The sequence below is a fragment of the Mobula birostris genome, chromosome 11 (assembly GCF_030028105.1).
Source record: "Mobula birostris isolate sMobBir1 chromosome 11, sMobBir1.hap1, whole genome shotgun sequence".
Taxonomy (NCBI): Eukaryota; Metazoa; Chordata; class Chondrichthyes; order Myliobatiformes; family Myliobatidae; genus Mobula; species Mobula birostris.
The window spans coordinates 74,352,661-74,366,215 of NC_092380.1; the positions used below are offsets into that span (position 1 = coordinate 74,352,661).

General features: G+C 39.6%; 1 protein-coding gene across 2 annotated transcripts in view; it reads right to left on the minus strand.

Annotated features, from left to right (window-relative positions):
- Positions 1–5,171, minus strand: part of pde3b (phosphodiesterase 3B) — a 193,841-nt gene extending 188,670 nt beyond the window's left edge. For both annotated transcript variants that reach the window (XM_072272529.1, XM_072272530.1), the window contains exon 1: positions 4,201–5,171. In XM_072272529.1, the coding sequence (XP_072128630.1) occupies positions 4,201–5,076 (876 nt within the window). In that variant the 5' untranslated portion in view covers positions 5,077–5,171. The remainder of the gene's footprint in view (positions 1–4,200) is intronic.
- Between the last annotated feature and the right edge of the window lie 8,384 nt (positions 5,172–13,555).

A 13,555-nucleotide genomic window follows, 5' to 3' on the forward strand; every position in this document is an offset into this window, starting at 1 on the left:
TACAAGGTGTCTGTGCTGACTTTGTTCAATTTATAGTCAATCAAAAGAACAGTGCAGATGAATTCCTCTGTCAATAATTAATACAGCTGTATAGGACTGTAGAGGTATTGGTAGCGTTCTAATTTGTTCTCTGTTCTATTTAAATACATAATTTGTTGCTCACTTAAATGATAGTTTGTATTTTATATACATTTTTAACTATTTCCATGAAACTTCAGCTAGCTGGGGCAGCACTTAACTGGGCCAAAATGCCCTGGTCCCAATTAACTGGGATTCACTGTATGAAAAGGATGTTATTCATCAGATAAGGCGTTAAAAAGGAACAACTTCCAAGATGGGATTCTCCACATTATTACAGGTGTTATGCACCAGTGATTACAGTGATTGAGAAGATAAGGCAAATGAAAGAGTGGCAGAAAAGACAAACACAGAGAAAGGGTTTAATACTTCTGGGGCACTGGGAGGGAATCTGGAGAAGCTAGGGATTTGATAAAATAGACAGTTACACCTCAATAGAAAAGAATCAATATTAAAATGGTAGATTACCAGTGCCATTAAAATGGGTTTAACTCAACTTGGCAGAGAGATTAATGGGAACCTGTCAGCTATTTCAAAAATGAATGCAAAAGAACAGGGTTTAGGAAATATAAAAGAGGCAAAGTAATGTTTTCAGCCAGAAAAAAATGAAAGGCTGTAATACAAAAAAAAAGCAAGTAGTTTTGACAGCATAATTGTTTATACCCATATTCAAGGAGTAATGTAATGATACAGTCTAATGCATGGAAGCAACCTAGACAAGACAAGGAATGAATGGTAATGGGGATTGTTTTCGAAAGCAGTTATAATTCGGTTAGATTTAATTACGGAAAAGTATGAACACAGAAGCAAAAGTCATGAAATAATTCAACACTGTAAGGATTATGGAAAGTGCGAAGGTGAAATTTAAAAGAGAAATTACGAAGGCAAAGACGGTAAATATTGCCGTATCCTTCTTATACATGTACAGTACAAAGGGAAGGTTGACAACAAGATCACTGGGTTAGTTACAATTTTTGGTTCTCCAAGTCTAAATGCACAAGACAAAGTTCAAAGGAAATTTATTATCAAAAGTACATATTTGTCACCATATACAACCTTGAGATCTGTTTCTTTTGTGGGCATACTCAGTAAAGCCAAGAACTGTAACAGAATTAATGAAAGGCCACACCCAACAGGGTGGACAAACAACCAAGGTGCAAATACAAAATAAAAAATTAATAATAAATAAACAAAAAATATCAAGAACATAAGATGAAGTGCCCTTGAAAACAAATCCATAGGTCGTGGGAACAATTCAGTAATGAGGCAAGTGAAATTGAGTGTTATCCCTACTGGTTCAAGAGCCTGATAAATGTTCCTGAACCTAGTGATGTGGACCCGAGGTTCCTGGACCTTCTTCCTGATGGCAGCAGCGAGAAGAGAACCAAACCAGGGTGGTGGGGACCTCTGATGATGAGTGCTGCTTTCCTACAGCAGCGCTCCTTGTAGATGCGCTCAATGGTGGGGAGGGCTTTATCCCTGATGGACTGAGCCATATCCACTACCTTTTATTGGATTTTCCATTCAAGGGCATTGGTGTTTTCATACCAGGTTGTGATGCAACCAGTCAAATTCCTCTCCACCACACAGCTATGGAAGTTTGTCAAAGTTGTAGATGTCATGCCAAACCATCACAAACTTCTAACAAAGTACAGGCACTGCTGCGCTTTTTTTGTAATTACACTTACACGTTGGGCTCAAGCCAGGTCCTCCAAAATAGAAACACAGAGAAACTTAAAGTTCCTGACCCTGTCCATCTCAGATCCCCCGATGAGGACTGGCTCATGGATCTCCTCCTTCTGAAGTCAATAAACAGCTCCTTGTTCTTGCTGATGTAGAGAGACAGAGAGACAGTAATATTCTTAAAAAGTAATAGTCTGAATAGTAGCAGGCAAAACATTGCTGTATGAAAACCACTGGAAAACGATTTCTGGAAGCATACATAGATTTAAAAAAAAGGTTAATCAGATAAGACAACATGAATTTTAAGGTCATATCTGACTAACTTGATTACACATTTTGAAAAATAAGTAATGAGCGTTGAAGAGGATGGAACATCTGCAGCCATGTACATAGATTTTAGCCAGCCATTTGACAGAGCCCATCATGTAGTTCTGGAGAAGCACCACTGACCTGAAGTGGAGTTTCTTTCTCCATATATGCTGCTTCAACTGATGAACATTTTTCAGCATCTTCTGTTTTTCATCCATGAAGCAAGTTAATTAGAAAAGTAAAGCCTCTTGGGCTCCAAGGGAAAGTTGATTACAATTGACCATAAGAAACCGACGTGTAAAAAAGCAAAGTGCAATGATGAACAGTAATTTCATTGCCATCAAGATGCCCCAACGTTTGCAGAGGGGTTCCAGAACAAATAGGAGCAATACAGAGCCAGGACTTTACTGACTGACAGCGACTAATATGGATAAAGATGAGAGGCTTCAGAAAAACCTCTTTGAATGGACTGCTTAGGTGGACACAAAGGTGGCAAATACAAGAGTACAAGGGTCAAAACTGTATAGAAAAAACTAATTACATTCATGAATAGAATTCTGTCTGCAAATGTGGGTGCAAAAGCACCAGAGTATCAAAGAAACTGTGGATAATTTTTGACAGTGTTGGCAAATAAGTGAGTGTCTAGACTGGGATTATTTTTTTTGAAACAAACAAGACTGAAGGTTATTTTAACTGAAGTTTAAACAAGGAGATATAGTCTGTTAACACATGAGAAAATTGGAGGCAAGTTGAGGACAAAAAGATTCACTCAGGTGTAGTGGGGTTCTAAAAACATTGCCCAAAAGGGATGGTGGAAACAAACTCTCAGTACATTTAACATGTAGCAGGGAAATCTCAACAAGGTTGAAGTTCAGAACAACATTGTTCATTTTTGGCTGAAGGGTTACAATGGGATAAGCAGCCTTCTCAACGATTCCTGCATTGACAATTCCCAATGCTGAGCACAAAAGGTATCTCAAAATTATTTCCTTATCTGATAAGCTTGGCTTTACAAACTTTTTTTAAATTGCTAAAGCTCAGGTTCAAGACAAGTGGAAAAAACAGGTTGCACCATAAGTATAATATCCTGATCAAACAGTCATTCTTTTCTACTCCTTTGAATTACAGTATGGATCTACCCAAGCTCTTATCATATGGCTAAGTTAACAAATTAATACCTCACACTCACTGCAAATTGAGAAGCAAAATAAAGACACTGAAGCATCTAGCATCACAGCCATAACCATATGCTATTTGTACAACTATAAAAAAGTTATTTCAGTTGCTTTGTTCACAAATTTCAAAGCCCATACTGTGCCAATCAAATGAACTGAACTGTCAGATTGCTCAAGTATATAAAATAATAATTTACCATATTTAAGACAGAAGGAGTCATGAAAAATGGTATCTCCCAACATCACTAACCTCATTCTTTCCTTCAACTGAACTGATCCTCAGTTTATATTGTCCAACATTTTGCCAGCATTTTAAGTTGGCTTCAGGCAGTAAGACATACCCAAACTGAAGCGTATGCTAACACTTAAAGCATTATACATATATCACACTAGCTTGCTTTCTGAATAGGAAAAAAATATCCATTACCACAAAAGATTAAGGCAATTGCCATATGTTAGACGATGCTTCTTTTTTATTTGTAGACAGGAATTTGTAAGTTTTCACTAAATTGTAGCTGTGGGTTACAATAACCTACAAGCACTCTGTGCAAAATTCCAGACTATTACAAGTAATATACTTTCAAGTCAGGAACTGTGGCCGATAAGTTAGCTTTCTTTTACTCAACCAATTTAATGTAATTTTAAATGGTACCTTACCAAAAATGTTTCTGGAAAAAAAAATAAAAACCTGCCACTCAATACAACATTCCTTCGTGGTATATTTCACGTACACACTTGCCTAACTTAAATAATCAAAACACAATAAGGTGCAGCTTTCCGTCACAAAATATTTTGCAAAATATAGAAGCAAGCAGGATCTCTTGGTGATTACAGCACGAATTTTAATTGCTATTGTTTATGAGATGTTTACAAACACTGTCGCCAATGCTTATAATCATTTCATAATGAAATTAAAGATCTTTTTTAAAAAAAAGTTGATGTCTGCAAATGTTACCTGCTCTCTCGATATGCAAGGCAAAGACGTCCTCCTAGGCATCTTACTGCCACCATAATAATTGGTTGACGTTTCTCCCAAAGATACACAACTCGACCGCCTGCGGGGCTTGATCACAGGTATTTTTTCTTCTGGGGCAGTCCTGCGACGGGCTTCCCTAGGAAATAAGTAATCAAAATACACAGCAATGATAGCTCCCACCATCCCGACCCCACAGGCCAAGAGGGGTCGCAGAGCTGCTGGTAGAGCGATCAAACTGGTGATGGATGCCAACCTAACAACACTGGAGAACAGCAAGATCAGGACGCTCTGTTTCACTTTCAAAGTGGAGAGTAATGTCAACAATCCCACACAACCCAGCACCGCAGCTGGAGCCAGCAACCTGCAAAGAAACATCTGGTCCTCTCCGAATAAAACTTGCACCACCAAAAAATCTCCGAGGTAGCAACATGGTGGCAATGACAGGAGCCAAACCGTGTTACTTTCCCTTTTACTCTTCCTTAAATAAAATGTCAACCAAAAGAAGGCACAGCAAATGCTAAAAAGAGGACTCAGGGACTGGAATACGATCGCCCACGCCGACTGGAAAGTCTGCAAGAAGGATGAAGGAAACTCTTCGTCCAGGCATCTCCTAGCCACGATGGACAGCACGAGTATTGCAAAGGCGCTGCAGCCGCCTCCGACGTAAAAGGCTGGAAGTTTCGGGCGCGCTAAACCGAGCCGCTCCAAGTTACACCACCTGCAGACGGAAAACCCACGGTCCTGTTTCAAAGGAGTGACGCAGCTTTTCACATAACCGTTCCGACTGCTCTCCTCCTGGCACTTGGCGTTGCTGATACTGTGCGCTGCCGAATCCCCCTCGTTCCTCATCGCCATGTTTAAGGGTTTTTTTCTTCGTCCTTTCGTGTGTTATTACGCACACGCACTTGGGTATCTTTAACCGTCTCCTCCCCCAATTCCAACCCCTTTCCCTCCCTCACCCCGCCCCGTCTTCTCCTTTCTGTATTTTCCTCTTCCCCACCTCCCGCCCCCAAGTTCGCTCAGCTACTCCACGAGGGGCACAGGAGAAATCAAGTAAATATGTCTTAAAAACAATAGGAAGCGCGCCGCGCGCATACTGCGCTCTCCCCGGCGCGCGTACATAAACACAGAGAGGGCGAGCGAGCGAGCGAGCTCACTGACGCCCCCACCCTCCCCTCCAGCTCCGCGGAGCCCTCGCTCAGCGCGTGCGTCACCAGCTCCCACCCACCTCGCCGCCGAGTCCTGTTCCCCTCGCTCTTGCCTACATGGAACTCTCGAGCAGGCCGCGCGCGAGCGTCAACCGTCCCCCGTCCCCCGTCCCCCGTCCCCCCCCCCCCCGGCCGAGCCGCCTGGCGTCCGGTTGAATGGAACTCCGCAACAGGCGAGCGCGCCAATGCCTCGGACCTGGGCAACGCCAGCTCCTCCGGATGTGGGTGCGAGAGCTTAAATGTGTTTTTTTTCTTTAATTAGCTCGAATGTTTCTCAATTAAATAAAACTGAAACTGTACTCTGCCGCGTGATGCTATCTTCTCTGACCTGGGTTGTCAGACATTTCGAGAGACAAACTTCTGGATTTCATTTGGAAGCGGTCAGATGTGAGCAATTACTTGCTTTTGAAGAAAATCAGCTTTTAAAAAATCATTCCGTCCTTTTAATATTTTTGAAATACGAACTAAATTCCATTTATGCATCACCTTTCACGTCTGATGAAACCTCATTGCGAGTCACAGCTTTTGAAATGTTGTTATTGGGCAGTGGCCAATTTACCCACAGCAAACACCCGCTATCAGCAATCATATAAGTGACCTGGTAATCTGCTTTGTAGACTGTCAGGAATAATGCCATGGAATATTTTAATTCCATTGGCCAAAGCATCTTAAAGTCAATACCCCTGAGAATGCTCCCTCAGAAATACATAGCAGCGTTTTCTGGGATAATGTCAAACAAAAGTAAAGTTTACAAGTAGTGTATTTTAAGCAGACTCTCATAATATCGGGATGCTGAAGAAAAAATTAATTTAAACCGTTACAAGTATAATTAGGTAGCAGAGTAGACAGGAACAAAGTGGTTCCCTGCTGCCGAAGGGACTCGGCCCGAAACGTAGACCGTACTTTTTTTCCACAGATGCTGCCTGGTCTTCTGAGTTCCTCCAGTATTTTGTGTGTGTTGCTCGGATTTCCGGCATCTGCAGACTTTTCTCGTTTGTAAAATGATTGTTGATTTATTGATGCCTCTTATTGTAAAATGTCTGAAGATAATCGCAACATTGGTCAAATTAATAAAAAGATCTTTACCATTCGATTATTTCAAAATATTGTTATTATTGATAAAATGCTGTTTATTTTTTAAACTCAAGCGGGGCGTGTAGTAAAAAAAAAGTTGCGATGAAAAAAGAAGTGAAACATTAAAAAGAACGAACGTTCTGCCGTTTTCGATTGCACGATTACGGAATATTCTGTTTGCAGTAAACTGCCAATAGCTTGCGTAAACGATTTCATCACTACAGCCCTCTGAATCGCTGTGTAAAGTGCTGCAAGCTGTTCTAACGATCGGTTACAGAATGGTTGTCAGGTTGCAGTAATCCTTGTGTTATGAGTTAGAATAGTAAAACATTCTCGTTATAAACTTTTCGCAATAAGGGCGCCAGTACAATTTAGTAAATCCTCCAAAAGCCCACAGTTGTAGGCACTGAGATATATAAAAGAAAATAAAAATGTTTCACAAAAGTACCAGCCCTTTCTAATGTGTCATTTTCAAACACGGAATGAGAGTAAAGGTTATTTTTTTTTCTTTTGACCTACAGTGTTTTTCTTTAAGTTGATTTTACTTTCCTCACCTTTGCTATTTGTACGTTTCGTATTTCGAAATGTGCAACGTGGTGTCAGTGAAGTTATCTTTAAAGCGGCGTATATTAGATTTTGCATATTCTTGAGTGTAGTGTCACTGTTTCAAAGGGTAAAACACATGCATCAAACGATCCTCACTCAATGCGACTAAATACAGATGTGGCCCACTGCACCGTGCGTATTTTTGGGGTACAAATGCAGTTCGGAGTGTTTTTTTTTGATTGAATGTGAAATACTTCCACGTATTTTAGTATTCCGCTACTGCTCTTCAGAAAATAATCAGTGAGTTAATTGTCCAAGCTAATATTTCATCTACAATTTTCGTGATCTTCATGTCGTCTGGTAATTGCAGTTGAAGTTCACGTGTACTTCAAATATCATTTTGCATTACTTTCAATCGTTTCAAATTTTATTAGCCTACGAAAGATTTTAGAAGAGTCACTTGCACCCAGCTTCCTGTGATTTTTTGGGACACCGTAAAAATAGCTTTCTGCGCGCTCAGGCCTTGAATCGATTTTGTACATCCTTAGCTGTACATTATACATTCATAATATCTAAGGCTGAATACAAAATAGGTTCAAAATGCGAGCAAGGTGGAAAAAGAATACTTACAGGAACACTAAAAGCAAAGTTAATTGTAAATTCCGATTAGCCTATTTTTAAAGATAGGTGAAATAAAAACAGAAAAGGCAGCGCCTACTCTGCAGGTTAGGCAGCGTCTGCAGAGAGATAAACAAAGTTCAATGGTCAGTGATTCGTCATTTGAATTTTTGTTTTCTTCATGATAAGGTGGAATCCTATGGCTAAAATATGGGCTGCTAACTATGCTGTTAATGGAGCAAAGACGAAGAGAAAGCTGGTGGCCGAATTAAAATAAGGCGGACAATGTTGCCCTGAGCGGTGGAATGACTCATTCAACGACAATTTCGAAATGGCCAACTAAAGGCATGTGAGAATTTGGGAAAGACGTCGTGTCCGAGGACCTAGGATGCAAATGCTGAGTTGAGTTGTCGAGAACTTGATGTGGTATTGCCAACATGGAAGCTTTAAGTAGCTGAGACAAACGCCAAAAAAAGTGGGTTAATCAATCAAAAATACGAAAAGATTGAAACAAGGATAATCAAAACTTCTAATTATTATAAAGTGTATCGACAATGATTCCACATGTACAATTAAAACTCCTTTTCAACCTGTTACTCCTTCACAACTGAAAACGTCCTTGTACTAACAATACAGTTTATTGTATATATTTATTTTTGAATAAAGTATATTTTGAAATAAAAAAATACAGTAATTTAGAACAATGAATGCAAATACATATTCAAACATTTAAATACTCAAATATATGTTTCGAATACCCCATCAGGATTGTCACTCGGTATAAATTTGTTTCAAACAGTACTCAATCGATGTTAATTTTAAATGGATTTTCACTTAAAATTTGCACATTTGTAATAGAACTGCATTCATGCACAGCTGAGTTTGGAACATATTTGCTCTTTATCAATAATTCTGAGTAATTGTTGGTATCTTCTGTTAAACCACGAGCATGAGCTGAATACATTTTAATTAAAATTTATTAAATTTTACATCCATCCCACAATGTGAGGGAGTAAAAATCTTTGCTTTATGACTCCGTCGCAATGTACAAACATGTGAATTTAAAAGTCAAATGGTTTGTCGAAAGAAGCTGTCCCGTAGCCTGTTGGTTCTGGTTTTAAAGCTGCGGTAACGTTTGCCAGACGGAAGCGGCTGGAACAGTTTATGGTTGGGGTGACTGGTGTTCCCGATGATCTTCCAGGCCTTCCTTCTGCACCTGCTGCTGTAAATGTCCTCAATCCTCAATAAATGCACAGCACTTTGGAACTAAAATTCATTTTAACGTTTGTGCCGCCGATGGATGATGAAGTTAATCCTCAATATTTCAAAGACAAAATATTTCGGTGTTTATTATATTTATATTGAACGCAATTCAAGAAATGTCACTGAAGTGAACACCTCAGTTGGCTTGCTCAGCTGACAGCTAAAGTCAACATCGCGTGACTTTCATATATCAAAAGTTGTTTTTTTTTAAATAAAACTTGGTTTAATCTACGTTGTTGGGGGAAGAGGGAAGGGCTTCGCTTAAGAGGCCAGTGTCCAGCCTTTGCAATGTATGTGGCGCCGCCAGGAGGATTCCAAAGTTGTTCGGTATAGAAATTGGTTCGGATAGCGTGTTCCCTCGGACCACATTAAAGTTAGCAGGTTTTCACAATGTCACACAGGTCAATGTGATTTATTTTGTCATAAACTATGTGGGCTAAACGCTGAACGAAAACATAATACCGTACTTAATAAATGTCACATTTTGGGCATTTAACAAGTGTAACCTCACACTTGTTGGATTTTCAGCAAACATCTCAGTTCTTTAGGGAGCGAATAAAAGTGGTTCATTATTCAATCACCCGTTTTACAGAGTTAATTAAATGCAGCATAAGTAGATTTGTGTGAGGTTTCTCCTCAATGCCCGAATAGTTAATGCTAAATGAGGCAAAATAATAGCAGGTGGCTTCTCCTGATTTGAAACACTGGAGCAACGACTATTTGGCCTTTTTATGCCTATTGTGAATACAGAGTTATCGATTGCCCAGATGTTAATTCCGACTCAGTCTTTCCAAGTTTCCATGAATGGCCCAGAATTCCATCATGTAACTTGTTCAAGGCTACCGCTTTTATTTGCAAATCGCCGCGCCATTTAGCATTATCAGACTAAATAAAGATTATTGAATGCCAGAGATATCATACAGATCATTGTGTTCTGCTTGACGCTTACTTTACTTTAGACGCAATCGCGTTAACAGACATAAAAGTGGTATCATTTATTGCGACCTGCGTTTGCCCCAAAGAAGCTTAAATGTCCTTGTGACCAGATTTCATAAATTTCAGATGCCAGGAACAGATAATTGATAAAGAAAAACAGAGTTGCTAAGGATTTTTTATCATTCAGATTTTGTTCATTTTTCATGTTCATTTGGGATTCATGAGGAATTGAGAGGAAGGTTCGTCCTTCACAAATATTTGCAGACATTTTGCAACAGCTGCATTCAGTGCCTTTATCCTTTTGTGTATATTAAAAACAAAGCAAGTTACAGCTGTATAATGGTATTATATTAGTGAGCAATATTGTGTTTCAGTAAATAGCTAGCTTTTAATACTTTGAATAATCACAGAGCTTTTGTGTCACAAAGACCACCACCAATAGGCTGCCTTCAACATCATCTCATGTGCTGCTGGTCTTCCATCAGGCACTTCAGGGCATAAGGAATCATAAGGCCTTGGTTGGCAATAAATTGCATTGGCTACTGGATGGATGTCAATACGTAGCTCCCTGGGATATAGAAAACAAAAAAAAATTCAGCAAGTTTTTAAAGCAGTTTTCAATTAAATGCAAATGCAAACATCTTCAGGTGTTAAGCAATAAGGGTAGCCACTAGTTACTTAAAAAGAAAACCAGGAAAAAAATGGCACGAAGCTTCCCTGCAGTAATCAAGCATGTAAATTGTCCTTAAGAACACAGCTGCCTGTTCAGATTGGGGGGCCAGTTATGAGATTTGCTTTGGAAACAGACAAGGCAAATCTTTTCCATTGACATTGTAAAGTATTAAATATCATATGTTGGTATTAAGGTGCTTGGAAGTAGGTACAGAGGAAATGTCAGGGGTAAGTTTTTTTATGCAATGAGTGGTGAGTACGTGGAACGGGCTGCCGGCAACGTTGGAGGAGGCAGATACAATAGGGTCTTTTAAGAGACTCCTGGATAGGTACATGGAGTTTAGAAAAATAGAGAGCTATAGGTAACCCTAAGTAATTTCTAAGGTAAGGACATGTTTGGCCCAGCTTTGTGGGCCAAAGAGCCTGTATTGTGCTGTAGGTTTTCTATGTTGATAGTTTAAGGCCATCAAAACCAGTATACATGACATTCCAAACCTGTTCTATTGTAGCTACACAGGGAAAAGACAATAGGTAAGTATTTCTTATCATCAACCCTCATTGAAATTGTTAATTTATGACAATTAACAATCATTTAATTAACAGTTCTCAAGAACAGAGCTCATAGAATGCCTTACTATACCCGAGGAAGCCATATATGGAATTGGAAATTATATGTTTGTATTGTGTTATGATCTTCCAGATCCTCTAAGGTAAGATGCCAACAGTATACATCACCACACAATCAAACTGCTGGGCATGTGGTATATCCTACCACAGCAGCATAATCTGTTTTGTGACCTGGACACAATGAGTGGCATTTTTCTAAACATTCCTTTGTACCATATATGGTACATTTTATTGTAATGTTAAATTGATAATGATGAGCCCAGCACCTCATGATACTTTGTTTTTGCTGGTGTCGATTGACATCTGTATTTCATCACTTATTTTTACAGCATGCATTGGCAATGTACCTTAATATTTATTTTGAAACTCATTCCCAAGTTGTGTCAGCATTTGAAGTATTCCTTCTAGGGATGAAAGCCCTTTCATACAAGTTGCACTTCAAAAGGAGTTGATATGCATCCAGTTTCACAAAATTCTTGCTATTGCTTTGAACAATAAATTATCTTCTGGATGAGCAGCAGAAATAGGCAGCTGTCCTCAGGTATTTAAACCTGATGCAGTATGAAGTAATCAGCTTCCCATTTGTTCTGTGGAATAGTTCCATTCCATTTGGAATATTGTTAGAGGGTAAGTCTAGCACTAAGAACATTAAGAAGAGTTAGGACAACTAGGGCAAAGTCATCCACACCAAATTGGAATTGTTGTGGATTCATTTTTTTGTATCACGATTTGCATATTATCATGAAATACTGGGGAACAGTGATGGATTTTTGTATATAGCTAAAACTGAGGAGGGTGCTCTAGAGTCAAAAGTTTTAGTCAAGTTGCTAGTCACCAGGTAGACTGTTTGATGCTGCTCCGTGCATTCCTCTTGGAGTTGGCAGCGGGAAAGTCATATCTTGTGCCTCCAGATTAATGGAATTGACATTGCATTTAAGGAGCTGACAATTTGGAGATGACAATTGAGAAGAATAACTTTCTCTATCGTTGATCATGGAGACATTTCTGCAGTTACCACATTTGGATTTGTTTCCTGTCTTGAAAATGATAATGATTATGTCTCTGAGATCTTCTGACATATTCTCCTCTTCCTAGAGGTAGATATGGGCTGTGTATTTGTGAGTGAACTTCCTTACTCCCAAGTATCAGGGATATCAAATCAAAGTATGCATTTGTTTTTTTTTTGCAGTTATTTACAGGAAATAAAAGAAATACAAGAGAATTTTATGAAAAACTATACATAAGCAGACAAAGACTAACAAACAACCAATGTCAAAAAGAAGGCAAACTGTGCCAATGAGAACATGAATTGTAATGAGAACTCGTAAGAGAATCTGTGGGCTGTGGAATCCGTTCCCAGATGTGGTGCTTTGGGAGCGGAATGGTTGTAGGGTACTAAATGTTCCTGAGCCTGGTGGAGTGGGACCTAGGGTTCCTGTACCTCCTGCCCGATGATAGTAATGAGAAGAGGGTATTGTCTGGATGGTGGAGGTCCTTGTTGATGGAATCAGAATTAGAATCACATTTCATATCACTGACATATGTGGTGAAATTTGTTGTTATGCCATGGCAGTACATAATAATAAAAACTATAATTTATAATACAGTACGTATACAGTGCCTTTCAGAAGTATTCACCCTCCTCCGTTCGAAATTTTCAAGTTTTATTGTTTATAATATTGAATCACAGTGGAGTTAGAACATAGAGCATAGAACAGTACAGCACAGTACAGGCCCCTCAGCCCACAATGTTGTGCCAACCCTCAAACCCTGCCTCCCATATAATCTCCCACCTTAAATTCCTCCATATACCTGTCTAGTAGTCTCTTAAACTTCACTAGTGTATCTGCCTCCACCACCGACTCAGACACTGCATTCCACGCACCAACCACTCTCTGAGTAAAAAACCTTTGTCTAATATCCCCCTTGAACTTCCCACCCCTTACCTTAAAGCCATGTCCTTTTGTATTGAGCAGTGGTGCCCTGGGGAAGAGGTGCTGGCTATCCACTCTATCTATTCCTCTTATTATCTCGTACACCTCTATCATGTCTCCTCTCATCTTCCTTCTTTCCAAAGAGTAAAGCCCTAGCTCCCTTAATCTCTGATCATAATGCATACTTTCTAAACTAGGCAGCATCCTGGTAAATCTCCTCGGTACCCTTTCCAATGCTTCCACATCCTTCCTATAGCGAGGCGACCAGAAATGGACACAGTACTCCAAGTGTGGCCTAACCAGAGTTTTATAGAGCTGCATCCTTACATCGCGACTCTTAAACTCCATCCCTCGACTTGTGAAAGCTAACACCCCATAAGCTTTCCTAACTACCCTATCTACCTGTGAGGCAACTTTCAGGGATCTGTGGACATGTACCCCCCAGATCCCTTTCCT